At 38.1% G+C, this 15,640-nt stretch overlaps 1 protein-coding gene across 2 annotated transcripts in view; it reads right to left on the bottom strand.

Annotated features, from left to right (window-relative positions):
• Bloc1s5 (biogenesis of lysosomal organelles complex 1 subunit 5) overlaps positions 1 to 14,815 on the bottom strand; it is a 34,569-nt gene extending 19,754 nt beyond the window's left edge. Inside the window, exons 1-3 of one of the 2 annotated variants that reach the window (XM_047557861.1) lie at positions 14,667 to 14,798; positions 14,130 to 14,391; positions 10,605 to 10,655 (exon numbers count right to left, since the gene is read on the bottom strand). In XM_047557861.1, the coding sequence (XP_047413817.1) occupies positions 10,605 to 10,655; positions 14,130 to 14,156 (78 nt within the window). In that variant the 5' untranslated portion in view covers positions 14,157 to 14,391; positions 14,667 to 14,798. Of the gene's footprint in view, positions 1 to 10,572; positions 10,656 to 14,129; positions 14,392 to 14,666 lie in introns of both variants that reach the window. The other variant, XM_047557860.1, reaches the window with a different exon arrangement.
• Between the last annotated feature and the right edge of the window lie 825 nt (positions 14,816 to 15,640).

The raw sequence follows: 15,640 nt of genomic DNA on the forward strand, positions 1-15,640 counted from the left end.
CAACTTGAGCATGGGCTGACTTAGTGACATGCTTTGAAAAAACAGATAAGGGAAAGGGGAAACCCTTCACTTTATTTATAGTGAGGAGAAACCTAGCTGACGTGACTTCAACTGAGCCATGAAGGTTCGTGTGATCAGTGGAATCATGTTGATAGTATGCAGTCCTATGTGGTGCTATGGGAAGGAAACTTCAACTCTGTGGTTTTCTTCCCTCAATAGCCTAATCACGAGACAAAATCAGACAAACCCAGACTGGGAGGCATTCTATTGGATACGTGGCTAGTACAAGACTGTCAAGGTCAAGAAAAACAAAAAGACTGATGAACAGTCTCAGGCCAAAGAAGTCTAGGGAGACATGATAATTAAATGCAAGGTGGTACCCTGGATAAAATCCCAGAACAGAAAGAAGGCAGTAATGGAAAAACTCGTGAAATCCAAATACAGTCTGGTGTTTCATTAACAGCGATGTGCCAATGTCGGTTTCTTTAGTTTCTTCAAATGTGGCATGGTAATATAAGACATCAGTAATGGGCAAAACTGGGTGAAGGATAAACTCTGTACTATCTCTGCAAATCCAAAATTAATACAAAACAAAAAGTTCATTTAAAAAGGGTGGTAAACTGAACTGTAAGAAAATAGTAAGTTCTATTACTGGGATTTTTGTTTTATTTTTAGTCATTCCTATGAAACAGTCATGGTCAGTTTTTTACTTTTTCTAATTTTCCCATAATGAAAAATTAAAAACTAATAAAAGTTGAGAGAGGATAATATAATGAACCCTCAAGTACTTATCAACTAGCTTCAACAATTCTCTACTCATGACTGATTTTTGTCCCCTTTCTAATACTTCACTGATGCCCCCTGGAACATTCTGAAGAAAATCCCAGGTAATGTGTCATTTCACTGTAAATATTTCAACATGTCTTTATAAGACAAAGGTTCCTCTTAGGAAAAGAAATATAAGACACATATCCCCTCTCTCACAGACAGACAGACAGACAGACACACACACTATACTGTACACAAAGTCAACAATTCTTTAATATCATTAAATATCCAAGTATACTCACATTCCCTCAAATGTCCTATAAATGTTCTTCTCATCCCTCCATTTGTTTGAAACAAATCCTAAATTAAGATTCATATATTGCAACTGGTTAACATTTCTTAAGTGCTTTTTAATCTACAGATTTCTTCTCTATCATATTTTTTCCTTGTGGTTTGTTAAAATAAAGTGAGTCATTTGTTCTGCATAATTTCCCATAGTCTGTTTTTTAATGAATGAATCCCTGTGGTGTAATTTAACATATTCCGTTGTCTCTTCCCTTTCCTGTAAATTAATAGTTAGAACTAAAGGTCCAAACAGATTCAGGATTTTGTTTTGTTTTTTGTTTGTATGAATTTTTCAGAGGTGGGTTATGCCCTCTCAACAGGATGTTGGCATTTGGTCCTCATTTATCAGCAGGGCTACTTCTATGAAAGAGAAACTGCCCTTACGCCATTATTTGGTTACTCTGAGGAATGTTCACATATGAAAGGCAAAAAACAAAACAAACCAAAAAACAAAAAAATCCCTTGATTCCAACCCCCTACCGCCTTCACTTCCAATTTAAAAAATAACGAGCTAAGCCCTTAGTATTCTCTAAGGGTGAAAAGAAAGAGTTTTTGTTTATATGCATCCTATAGATTTAAAGCTACTTGGGATTTTCCAAACTATTTCAATACTGCTTTGTCTGGTGGAAGTCTCTTCAAATTGGCTCTGGGAGGCTTTATAAGAATTACAGGGTTCTCTGTCAACTCTTTACTTTCTGGTATAACCTAATGCTCCATACTCATCCTGTACTTCTGCTCCAGAATCAGCAGGTCTCTAACCACCATGCCAGCACCAGGAGTTGGAATTCAGTTTCTGAGCACAAGGGCTGCTCACTGCTACTGGGTTGGTCATTATTTCTAACCTTCCAGTAGACAAGGCTAGGAAATATGAGAAAAAGAAAAAGACAAAAATAAAGACAAAGAAAAAGAAAAGAAAAGAAAAAGAAAGAAAGAAAGAAAAAAGAAAGAAAGAAAGAAAAGATGTATCATGTGGTCATATTGATAGTCAAAGTCAGGACTATAAAATATTTTTTTTTCCTCCCAGTACTGAGGATTAAACCCAGGGACACTCCACCATGGAGTTACATCACCAGCCCTTTTTAATTTTCTTTGAGACAGGGTCTCCCTAAATGGCCAAGGCTGACCTCAAACTTATGACCAACCTTCCTGCCTCAGCCTCCCAAGTAGCTGGGATTACAGGATGTGGCACAGTACTCCCCAGGACTACAGAATTTTAAATGATTTTCCTTTGTCTTAACTGTTTCTTTCCGGTTTTCAAAACACTAACCCAATTACTCATTTACTTATCATTAATTTGATCAAATAAAAATACTAATACTAGCATTAACAAAAAGATTACTGAAAACCATTTAAGATTTCTTAAAATCTTATGTGTTTTGAAAGTATATTACTAAGCCAGGCATGGTGTTGCACACCTGTAATCCCAGAGGCTTAGAAGGCTGAAGCAGGACTATTACAAGTTCAAAGCCAGTCTCAGAAACTTAATAAGCCTTAAGCAACTTAAAGGGGCTCAGGACGTGGTTAGGTGACCCTGAGTTCAATCCCCAATACAAAAAAGAAAAAAAAAAAAAAAAGAAAGAAAGAAAGAAAGAAAGAGAACTAAAGAATCAAAGAGAGAACTAAAGAAAGAGTGATAATCAAATCACTGTGTTTTAACATTATTTGGAATAATTTCTTTCTGTGTAACTATCATCCAGAAACAGATTTGCTTCTTTACATTTAATTCAATGTTTTGGGACTGCTCCTTAAAATTTAATTTTGTTTAAATTGTGTAAAATATTTATATGGCTCCAAAACTATATCTATGAAACAAAACAAATTCAAAGACACTTAGCTTCTATCTCTATCCTTTCTGCCCTTTGTACTCTTCAGGTAACTATTTTTAAAAACATACCCAACCACTGTTTTAAGTGTAAGGCTATACATCCAAACACCATGTGTGTGAATGTGTACACACATATATGTAAGTGTATATAAAGTTCTTTCCTTCTAAAAGGAAGAAACTGATGCACAGTTGCTTATCATTTCATGAGTCAAATTCATAAGTACAGACACACAATGTATACACAGGAAGTTGAAAATACTGTAAGTCAAAATGCACTTAATACACCTAACCTACCAACATCCTAGCTTAACACATATGCTTCTGAGTACTGTTTGTTTCCTTTCATGACTGTGTGACTGACTGAGAGCTATGGCTTGCAGTACTGGCCACATGGCAAGAGAGGACTGGACCTCATGTCACTAACCTGGGAACGGATCCAATTCAAAATATTTGAAAGATGATTTCCACTGATTGTGTATCACTTCCATGCCATCATAAAGGTGAAAAATCCTAAACTGAACTGTTTTAAGTGGAGACTGCATTTTTAAAAGTCAGCATCTTTGTTTTCATGGTTATGTTTATGCCAAAATTTATGCAATACACTTGTATATAATACCTCTACTTTTTCAGCTATTGTTTATTTGTTCTCTACATAAAGAATATTAAATTAGGTGAAAATCTTTTCTTTCTCTAGCCTTTCCTTATATCTCAGGATCTAATTTGAAATAGTGCCTGTTATGGGTTGGGCTTTAAATGACTTTTCCAAGGCTCATGTGTGGAAGGCCTGATCCCTGCTACTGGAAGGTGGTAGAAACTCAAGGCAATGGCGCCTCACTGGTCACTGGGGGTGTGCTTTTGAAAGGCATTTTCTCCCAGTCCCTGGTTGTCCCTTTTTCTCTGCTCCCGGGCTGATAGGAGGTGAGGAGCTCTTTATCACCATGTGCTCCCTGCCACCACGTTCTGCCTTACCACTGGAAACAACAGAACTAAGTGACTGTGAATGAAAACCTCTGAAAGAGTAAGCCAAAATAAATCTTTCCTTTAAGTTGTTTTTCTCAGGTATTTTTTTTTCTCACAGCATCAGGAAGTTGACTAATACAGTGTCTTTTTTATTTTCAGTTAATATTCATAAGGCATCAGCAAGGGAATTCTACTTTTCACACACCTTCTCATCTCCTTCCATCTGCTGACAGTTATGATGTATCTTCATGGTCAGAACACGAAGTCACTACATGTCACACTGTCCCTCTTATACACTCTTTAGTATTAAATTCTATAGCTCAACATATCTTTAAAGCTTACCAATTCTTTTTGGTTGTCTGAAATTCACTGTGTTGGAAATGATCTTTTGAACAGTATTTCCAGAGTCCTTGCAGGACCTTCACAGTGTGGTCCTTATGTCTGAGAGTCAGTTTGGCTAAATACAAAATCCCCCGTTGTTACTCCACTGTCTTTTAGCATAACACATATAAATTTGTTAACAATCTAATTTTCTTCCTCTCATAAGGGATTTAGCCACTTTGTCTGGATGCCCAGAGAATTTTCTTCTATAAAATCCAACAGTTTTATCCGAAAATGTCTCAGTGTTGGTTATACCTAGTTAATCTTCACAGAAAGTAGAGTGCCCTTCAATACGATTCCAACTGTACTGTTAATATAGGAAAGTTTTCTTGAATTCTTGTTTTTACATCTGTCCTTTACATTGCTTTGATTTTCTTCTCTAGGAGCTCATTATCACACATAATCTTGGATGGTCTGAATTTATCATCAAGGAACATTCCTTCCTCTTGAGTCCTCATCTCTTTATCCCTTTCTCTTCAATTTTAAACCTTTCTATTTTCAATTTCACTTAAGGACTAGCATTTTGTTCATTCATTCTTGTCTTCTTTCTTGTTTAGTTTTCAATTCTAAAATACTTCTAAAATTTCTTTTGCCTGAATTCATTCACCTCGTTTTATTTTTCTGTTCTATTTTATCCAATCATTTCAATAGTTTTTCTGACTTATGTCATCATTCTTTCTTCACTTCCAAAATTTCCTTATGTTCTTCAAGCTCATTTTGAAATATCAGGTTATAGTTTTTTATCTTTCATGGTAATAATTTTTCTTATTTTATTTCCTTGAAGGACACTATTCTGCTCTTTATCTTTTAATAAATTTCTATGGAATTTAACTCCTGTGCAGGTTTAACTGAGGTTAGTTTTCCTCTATTTTTAGAAGGAAGGGGGTCAGTCTAATTTCAAGTCGTACGCCTTACCTCTTAAAAAGCCTCTGTTTTTCAGCTGTTAATAACAACTACACACATTCTTACTGATATGCCTAGGTATTCAATAACTATTCAATAAAGCACTAGGTGAATGGGGTTTGCTAAAAACTACAATGGGACTTGACCCATTGTAGTTCTATCTATTCCATATGCGCTTCACAAATACTCATGGACTAACGTGTCTTTCCTGGGCTCCACATAAGAAAGGCCATGATGTGTCCTCTCCAGTTAGAAAGGTGACAGCACCTCGACTCACAGATTCCACCTGAAAGGAACCTCTGTCCATAATTTTTGTGGGAACCGAATGGGGAAAGTCAGGAGCAAGACCGTCAACTCTCACCCAACACTACAGAAAACGCAAGGAGAGCCCACACGACCAGGACTTCAATCATTTAAGTAATGCTGCCACCATGTGGCACTTATTTCCTCCTTCTACAAATAAAATTCTAACACGGAAAAGAGAACTTGCCATATGCATTAAATCTTCTTAAATACAGAAACAACTTTAGTTTTAAATGCTAGTCAACTTTTCTTAAAGCAAACTACATTTAAGTGGCAGACAAAAGATGAAACCTGCAGGAAGCACTGACAGCTCCGCTTCATCAATGCATCCGGTCCCACCAGGCCACTCTGAGCAAAGGACACTTTTATTAAATATAGGATGTTATTGGTGGGGCCAAAATAGTTTTAAAAAATGTGTAAATAATGCAGATATATATTCAAATCTGAAGCCTCTCAGCTTTTTCCCTTCTAATTTGAGGGGAAATGTGAGAAGATAACAAATAGAAAAGGGACCTGAGCCCTGTATGTAGGAAAATTTTTATGCTACTCTAAGCCTGGGAAAGACCAAATGGGGAAACAATTATGTAAAAAGCCGGGATCAAGAAGAGCACTCAAACACAGCTGATCAGGTACTTCTGAGCCCTTCAAAGACCATTCTTTAATGACAGAGACCCTTCTTCAAGGCAATATAAGATGGGTATGCCTGTCCAGTTAGAAATGTATCTTTAGGTCCTAACAATATGTCTCACACAAATAAATACTCAATACAATTTTTCTGGACTCTATAGAATAAGCTTGTGTCCAATACAGACAATGTGAAAGTTTTATTCTTCAGTAAACATTTTCTAAGACAGTGCTTTATGCATCAGCTCAGGTAAGCCTTGTTTTCCCTTGAGATAATAAAAACTGGACCTAAACTCACTTAAGTTATTGCAAATTCTGAATTAACACATTTTTGTTTGTACTACAATCTCTCTTTTAACAATAGTTAGAAACACCTATAGTTGTCTAACACCTATATACCAGGATTTTTAAAAAAATGATATATCATTGAATACTCATAAAAACTAAAAACTTCTGTAGTATCTATTGTTGTTCTCATTTTAATGATGAGGAAATTGAGCCTTGTAAACCAAGTGTCATAACTACTTAGAGGGATACCAGGATTTGGATCCAGACATGTCAAGTTCTAAGGGCTATATTCTTCCTACCCTTCTTTAGTGCCTCTTCTTCAAAAAGATTTTGAAGGATTAATAGTGCAGAATGAAGGTGCTGTGGTTTGGGTGTGGAATGTCCCCCAAAGGCTCATACATTGAAGGCTTGGTACCCAATACAGCAAGATTCAGAGATGGATCTCTGGGGAAGTAACTACTAAATCATGAGGGCTCTGACTTCATCAATGGATTAATGTATTGACTGATTCATAGCTGATGATCCTTTGGGGAGGTGGTAGAAAACGCAGGAGGTAAAGCCTAGCTGGAGGAATTAGCAGGTTACTGGGGCATGCCCTGGAAGTGTGTATTTTATCCACAGCCTTCCCCCACCCACCACCACCCTACCCTCTCTCTGCTTCCGAGGGGCCATAAGGCGAGCAGTTTTACTCTGCCTTACTTCAGGCCCAAAGTAATGGAACCAGTCAACTACGGATTGAAACTTCTGAAATCGTGATTTAAAATAAATCTTTCTTCCATTAGGTTGTTCTTCTCAAGTATTTTTCATGTGAGGAAAAACTAACATAGCAGATAATGCATCTCTTCTCAAAAACATGCCTATCTTCTCTTGGCAGCTATCTTCCAGCTCAGTTAAACAGGTGCTGGCTTCAACAAGAAGCCATCTTGAACGTAACGTATTCGAAAGTATAAAAGTAACACTTCTTTCATCTTTATTTTTACAGTCCTATTTTACACTAACATAGATCACCAAAAGAAGTATAATGCCACTTGTACCCTAAGGACAACTCAGACACTAATTGATTAGCTCTTCAACTTTTCACTTTTTGCTGTCCAACTCTGGTGAAGGGGTTGGATTAGAGAAACCAACCCAATTCCAAAATCCTGTTCTTCTTTTAATATAAACTGGATCTTTAGGGTTTATTTCTAAATATTATTTTAATTAAAACTACTTAGTATTTCAAATTGATGACTTATAAGAAAGGGCACATTGAATGTCAAGAAAACCCAAACTTAAATTCAAACTCTTTTTAAAAATCATATTAAGCACCTAAAATGCACCAGACAATGTTTTAAGAATTTTACACACAAACAAGAATATGAAAGACGCCCCTACTCTCAAGGTACCTACATTCTAGAGAGAGAAGATAGGCAATAAATTAGTAAATAAGAATAATAAGTGCTTGTGGCAGACAAAATTTTAAATGGTCCCTAGATCCCCACCCCTAGGCACACACACAGTTAACTTAAACTCTAAGTGCTGTGGTGAAGGGATTCTGAGTGTAATTAAGGAATCGAATCAGTGACTTTAAGAGAGATCACCTTCAGCGTGCCTGCCTTGCCAGGTGAGTTGTTAATAGGGACTGAGCTCTTCCTGGTCAGAAAGATTTGAAGCATGAGAAGAATTTCCTGAGAGACAGACTCTTCACTTCTGGCTTTGCAGATGGAAGGGACCATGTGGCAAGGATCATGAGTGTCCTCTGGAAGCTGAGGAACTGAGTCCCTCTATAATCATGTCAGTCTGCTAGAGAACTCTGAACCCAAAATGAGAATACTGCCTGGCTACTGCCTTGATTTTAGCTTTGTGAGAACCTGAGCTGAGGTCCTAGCCATGCGGTGCCCACATTTCTGACCTAGAGAACTCTAAGCTAATACATGGGCAATGTTTTAAAAGCTACTAAACTTGGGGTAATTTATTACATGGCATTAAAAAACAAGCAAGGTGCTATACAGATCATCACAGAGGGTGACAGGATGGAATGCCTCAGGGACTGCTGTGAAGTAAGGGACCAAGTGACATTTAACCTGCAACCTAAACAAAAAAGAGCAAGCTGAACAAAAAATGGAGAAGAGCATTGTAGAAAGAAAGAATTGTGGGAGCAGAGACAACCGTGATGTGTTAAAGAAAGGAAGAACATGTTGTAGAAGCAGAGTTGTGTGCAATAAGGTATGAAAGACAAGCCGGAGTCCATGATCACCCAGGAGTTTTGAGCAGAGCTAAGAAGCTGGACTTACTCTAGGTATGAAGAAAGGTCTTGAGAGTCAGATGCAACATCATTTGGCTAATGTGTGGAAAATACCCACTAATGCTGAAAGCAGGAAAACCAGGAAGAAGTCTATGGCAGGTGTCACGGGACAGTTGCTGGTAGGCTGGATGAGAGCAGGGGTAGAGGCGAGAGGGCTAGACAGGAAGAGTTAAAGTATGTTTTGGAGGTAAATTTGATAATGTAGTTGCTGAGTCAACTATAATTCCCACATTTAAGAATAACTAAATCCACAATCCCTACCTGAAATATTTAATGCAATTCTTTAAACATATTTATACACCACACTGCAAAGGAATCATAGCAAATTTCTATAGAAATTTCTATTATATTCTCACTAAGGAATTGATGGTAATCTTTACACAGCATACAAAGAACAATCTCAAGATAACTTTCTGGAGGTCCTACCTTATTCTTTTCCTGTAATAATAATGACAATGAAAATAACTGATGGTTATTCCTAGGTACCACACAATATTCTAAGATACACCCATGCACATACATGTGTACAGAACACACACTCACACAACTTTAATCTTCATGATCTTGTGAAGGAAGGCAAGAAATGCAGTTTTTGAGTTACAGAGTCTGCTGAACTAAGAAATGTTTATCTAAAGCTATAGCTCTGTCTTATCTGGAGTGCTCAGTAACACAGGCTTTCTGTAGTTTCAAGGGTTTATTAAAGGGTCTCTTTTAGGCAGGTTTAGATACCCTACTTGAAGTATTATTTGAAAAGAGAACCCCAACTTACACAGAATCACAAAATTAGTGTAATGCCATTTACCATCTACCCAACAGTAGCTTGGGAAGTTACTATTTAACACACAATGAATCAATTATACACGAGCAAAACTAACAAGAACAAGACAGCATGTTGCTGGTACCCAGGATACAAGGTGAACAGTGGGAAGCAGTAAAGCTAGGAGGGTAGGCAGGACATAATAGGATGCCTGGACTTCACCCTGTAGCTTATCAAAGGCTTTTAAAAAGTAAAATAATGTTATATCACTTTGGTAGCAGGGCAAATACTGGATCTAACTCAGTTGACAAAGCAGGCACACCAGTCAGAAGGAATTGGAATTCCTAGATGCCGTAATATCTAGAAGACTTACCCACTAAACATGGGCCTTCAAGGGAATTTTCAATTTCAACTTGAGTGTGTGAGTGGGTGCTGATGCTCCAACTGAGAAAAAAAAAAAAAAATCTCTACAGAAATTTCTTTCTAGAAAAAAAATTATATTTTGGTACTGGAGATTGAACCCAGAGGGGCTTTACTACTGAGCTACATCCCAGTCCTTTTTATTTTTTATTTTGAAACAGGGTCTCACTAAGTTGCTTAGGGCCTTGCTAAGTTGCTGAAGCTGCAATCTCCCTGCTTCAGCCCCCAGAGTCACTGGGATTACAGGCGTGTGCCACCATGCCCGGCTACAGAAAAATTTTTACTTTCTATAAAACAAGCTGGAAAATTCAGACTCATCAATCCCTAAAATTTTGTTCTCATTTTGTGGATAAAAACCCTGCATGCAACAGGCATTGAATATTTTAGTATAAGCCTCAGAATTTAAACCTGAGTCTCTTGCTGTCTGGTCTTGCACTCGTCCAAGTGCAAAAATAAGATTCTGGGGTTAGTTATATAGACCAGTGGTAGAGCACTTGCCTAGCATGCACCAGGCCCTGGGTTCAATTCCCAGCAATTCCTTGTCCCACCAAAATATTTTCACCTCTTTGTATAGAATAATAATAATTTCCACTTTGCATATTTTGTAAACCTTTGAAATGAAATCAGATTTTAAAACTAGGGAATTTCTCTTCTGTATATTACCATGTTAACAAGTAGGGGAGTATATTTACAAAATAAGCTTTAGGTACTCACTTCAAATTCTTTTACAAAATAACGAGTTTCACCTTGAATAACTGGTCTGTGATCCAAAAGCCTTGAATGAATTTCTCCAAGATCTAAAAAAGATAAAATGAAATTCTGAGTTAATCAATGCTAAATGGCATAATCTCTAGCTTGTTTTACTCTTGCCCTTTCCCACAAATAAGTAAAGGTAGGTTAAAAATCCATTTCTAACCACGTATTAGGAAGAAATCTCGTCCACTGCCAGTGGATGTGTAAACTGATACAACTTCTGAGAGCAACTTGGCAATATCTAATAAAATTGAAGACAATTTCATGCCAAGATATACCTCCATGAAAAAAATCTTGCAAAAATGAATAAGGCATCTGTAATTATTTACTATGCATGGTTGTACTATTAAAAAAAATAAAAGAAAAAAAATATATATTAAAAAATTAAAAAAAAAATAAAAGAAAGCATTCTAAACACATTCACACAGTGGGATATTACAAATGACCAAGTAAAAAATGAATATGAGTAACATTTATCAACATGGACAAATCTCACAGATGTAATGTTGAACAAAAAGCAAGTTTCAGAAGGATTAAATGCACTTACACAAACTTTAAAGATATGTAAGATGATACTTCAGACACAGAAGTAATAAAAATATAAAGATATTCAGAAGAATGGTAAACACCAAATTCAGGACAGTGGTTTACCTTTACAGAGGAGAGAAGTCAACAAATGTAATTAAAGTGAGGTGCACAGCGGGACTTTTAATGATTTAATAAGGTGGGTGGTAAGTGTTCATTATAAGTATCTTTACTTTTTGTTAGGTCTGAAAAAGTTGTAGCTAAGAAAAAAGTTATGAATTTTCAGAGTTTTTGGTAAGTCTACTCATTCTTCTTAGTAACAAATAGTTTAAGATATTAAGATACAAGATTCCTGGAGAAACTGAATATCCAAATAAAAATATGTATCATTCATATTCATTTATAAGATTAATTAGTATAACTCTCACCTCAACCATTCAAAATCTCTAGTAGTTTTCCGAAATATTTAATAGGTTATCCTGCTGTGCTACAGGACGCTAGAAGGTAGTCCTAAAATCCAGTTGCATTCCTATACTTATTAATCATTCTCTATTTTGGGAGGCCATTTTAAACAGAGAAAGCACCTATAAAAAATCTCGAAATGTGAAAAATAAGGCTCAAGACTGAAAGTGGAAAAAGACACTTGCTTACAATACGACAGTTGAGACAAAAAGTAGAGCATCACTTTGTTTGACCTCAGTTGGGAAATGTGCAAATCAGGTGACTGGAACTCTGACATTGCAAATGACCATGAAATCACCACCAATATTGATTTGGGGTTCCAAGTTTGTTTTGGCAATTAAGTGAATTCTATGAGGATGGTTGTAACTACCTAAGAGCTATATTTAAAAAACAAATCCAACCACATGGTTGTTTAATATTGCTCCACAGTTTCCTGCTATTCAAGAAAAGTTTTATTTTCCTTAAAAATGCAAGAAATCCTCTGTGGTCTGATTTCCCCTAGCCTCACCCCTCACACTGAAGCAGTATCTGTAGCTTCCCAAACCCACTATCCTGTTTTGGAACTCCATGCATGGCTCATGTTGTTCCAAACTGTCCCCACGACTCATCCTCTTTTTTCTCAACTCCCAGCATTGCATTCTCTAAGACTCAGACCACACATTTTCCAGAAGCCTCCTCTGTTTCCCAGTCCTCTCCTCCTACTCCCAACCATTTGCTGGCATCTCTCACAGACCCAGAACACAAGTACTGAAATATCTATTTACACATTCACTGGAATGCAGCAATTAACACTCAACATATACCTGTTTATACCTGATAGTCTTTTTTTTTTTTTTTTTGTGGTGCTGGGGATCGAACCCAGGGCCTTGTGCTTACAAGGGAAGCATTCTACCGACTGAGTTATCTCCCCAGCCCCTGATAGTCTTAAAATAAGATGGACTAGAAATTATTTTCAAAATGAAAGATTGACTGGTCTCATAAGAGAAACCAAGCGGGGTCGGGGTTAACTCAGTGAAGTGCTTGCCTAGCATATTCGAGGTCCAGAGGTCTACACCCATCACTGCAAAAAACAAGGTGTGGGGGGCTTTCCTGGAATTCTTTTTTGCTTCCCTCTCAACTTTTATTTTTCCTCCCTTATCCCCCAGTTTTATTTGGGTATAAGCTGACAAAAAAATCATATACATTTAAGGTGTAACAAAGTGATGATTTGATAGACATACATTGTGAAATGATTACCACACTTAAGCTAACACACACATTCACTGTTTCACATATATAATTACCATTTTCCTCCTGTGGAGAGAACACTTAAGATCTACTGTCTTAGAACATAATAGGACTGAATTATCTTTCCTAAAAAAACAACAACAACAACAACAAAAAAACTGCTAGGGGCTCTGGCCCACGCCTATAATCCCAGTCGCTTGTGAGGCTGAGTCAGGAAGATTACAATTCAAAAAAAGCCTTGGCAACTTAGCCAAACCCTCACTTAAAATAAAAAACAAAAAGGGCGGGGGGTGGAGGGATGCAGCTCAGTGGTTAAGCAACCCTGGGTTCAACTCCCAGTAACATAAATAAATAAATAAATAAATAAATAAATAAATACAAATAATATAAAAAAAGTGCTACCTCAAAAATTTAAAAATTCTGTACTGTACATCAAAGCACACAATCAACAGAATGAAAAGCAACCCACAAAATGGGAGAAAATATTTGCAAACTGCTTTTCAAGGGAGTTAAGACCCAGAACATGTAAAGAACTACAACTCAACAACAATAACAAAACGAACAATTAAAACTGAGTAAAGGACTTGAATAGACATTTCTCTAAAGAAGATGTATAAATGGCCAACAAGTACATGAAAAGATGTCTATCATTACTAAATATTAGGGAAATGCAAATTGAAACCACAGTGAAACACCATCGTATAACCATCAGGCTGGCTACTACCAAAGACAGTAACAAAAGTGTTGGTAAGGATGTGGAGAAATTGGAAACCCTGTACTGGTGAAGAGGTAAAATACGTGGAACACAGTATGTCAGTTCCTCAAAAAATTGATGAGAATTACTGTAAGATCCAGAGAGTCCACTTTTGGGTATAAATTCAAAGTAGTGAAAGCAGAGCCTCAAAAAGATATATGTACATTCAAGTTCATGGCAGCATTACTCGAAATCACAAAGGACTAATATTCAGCCTTAAAAAGAAAATTATGATACGTGCTACAACATGGAGGAACACTGAGGGTATTATAATTAAGTACAAATACCTTATGATTCCACTCATATGAGTTAGACAAATTCACAGAAAGTACTAGAATGGTGGTTGATAGGTGCTGGGAGAGGAGAGGAAGAAATGGAAATTAATATGAAATAGATGCTGTGTCAATTTTACCAGGCGACAAGAGTTCTCTGGATGTACAGAGGTAGCACAATGTGAATGAAGTTACTGAATTATACACTTTAAAACTGTGAGGATGATAAAATTCATTTTTTATTTTACCAATAACCATAAAACAATTGCAAGTCGTACTTCACTAAGACTGCACGTAAATGTCATTTGAGCCGAATCCCAATGCAACACTGCCTCAGGACGCTTCTGCTGGTGTCATTTACTCCTGGCCTGACCCAGGAGCAGACAGGGTCGGAGAGCGAGGAACCGGAATGACCCGAAGTTACACAACTCCTAAGTGACCGTCTGGGGACGCAAACTCTTCCCAAGTGCGGTGCCCTTTGCGTTACAGGTCGGTCGCATAGGCTCTCCGACATAACTGCCCTTCTTTGGGTTGCTGAGCCTGGGGAGGAGGCAGTGGGCAGGCCTGATGGTTGAGGGCTTCGGCGGAGGAAAGCCAGGAGCAACAGCAAGTGGGCTGGTAGGATCCCGGAAAGCGGCTGGCGCGGAGAAACAGGCGGGGACCAACCACTGCTCACTCCCGCCCACCCCGCTCAAACGCACGCGCGCCCGCCCGGAGCTGGGTTCTGCCTGGGGCGCGGCCCGGGTCAGAGGGCGCAGCCTGCAAGGTGGGCTGCACTGGGATATATCAGGGTCGACAGCCCTGCCACTCCGTACCCTTGATAATGAGGTGTGCTGAGCCCGCAGTCCCCAGCGAGTCCCTCTTCTTGACGCCGCCGACCGGGGCGACCTCACCACCCACAGGGGCCTCTGTCCCTCCGCCACTCATTCCGACTGGCTCCGCCCACCTGGCTGCGCCTGCGCAAACCCGTACGGTCCGATTTTGAAGAGCGCGCACGTCTTGCGTCATCCAAAGGCGTCGGAGTTGTTTACTCAGTGGGCGGTACCGGAAAGGGACCTGGAAGCGAAGCCAAGTGTGTGAACTGGCAGTAACCGATGCCGCCATGCTGGATTAGGGGATTATGCTTCCGGAATAGAAGGTGCCTGAAAGTTTGAGCGGAACTGGGTCAGTCCTCTCTAAACTCCAGTGAGACAGGGAGAGGGTGGAGTGCAGTTGCGGTGTAATTCTAATAGTGGTATAAATATGTCATCTATATTATTATCTACCACCAGTATTTTAGAAAACATTTCGGCCTGCACTGTCATATCTGGTCATCATAGGAACTGAGGGAAACATAATTTCTAACAAATGAAATAACGGGGTTAGAGGTTAAGTAACTTGCACAAGTTGATTATCAGACTCACTTATGCCCATGCGGAAAAAAAAAAAATTATCTTCTCCGGACTTTGTATTTACAAAATTTCAACCATTTTTAAAATGCACTAAGATAAAATTCGTATAATTATGGAAGGAACTGGTTTGCTTGGCTGCCGTGAGTTGATGTAGTGAAGAGAGAACCACAGGATTGCCATGTACCTAATTTGCTGCCATTTAATAAACTCCATAACGTTCATCTTTAAAAAAAAAAAAAAAAAAAAAAAAAGTCTTCATGCTTTCCTAAGAACATTGTGCAACTTCCCAGGAGCTTCTTTACCTCCTGTGTTATCCAGTGGTTCTAAGAATCATCTCTCTCTTCTTCTTTCTCCCATCTTCCTAAATAGTCCTGAAGGTCAAAGGCCTCACAGTCTAG

This window comes from Sciurus carolinensis, chromosome 7, assembly GCF_902686445.1.
Source record: "Sciurus carolinensis chromosome 7, mSciCar1.2, whole genome shotgun sequence".
NCBI lineage: Eukaryota > Metazoa > Chordata > Mammalia > Rodentia > Sciuridae > Sciurus > Sciurus carolinensis.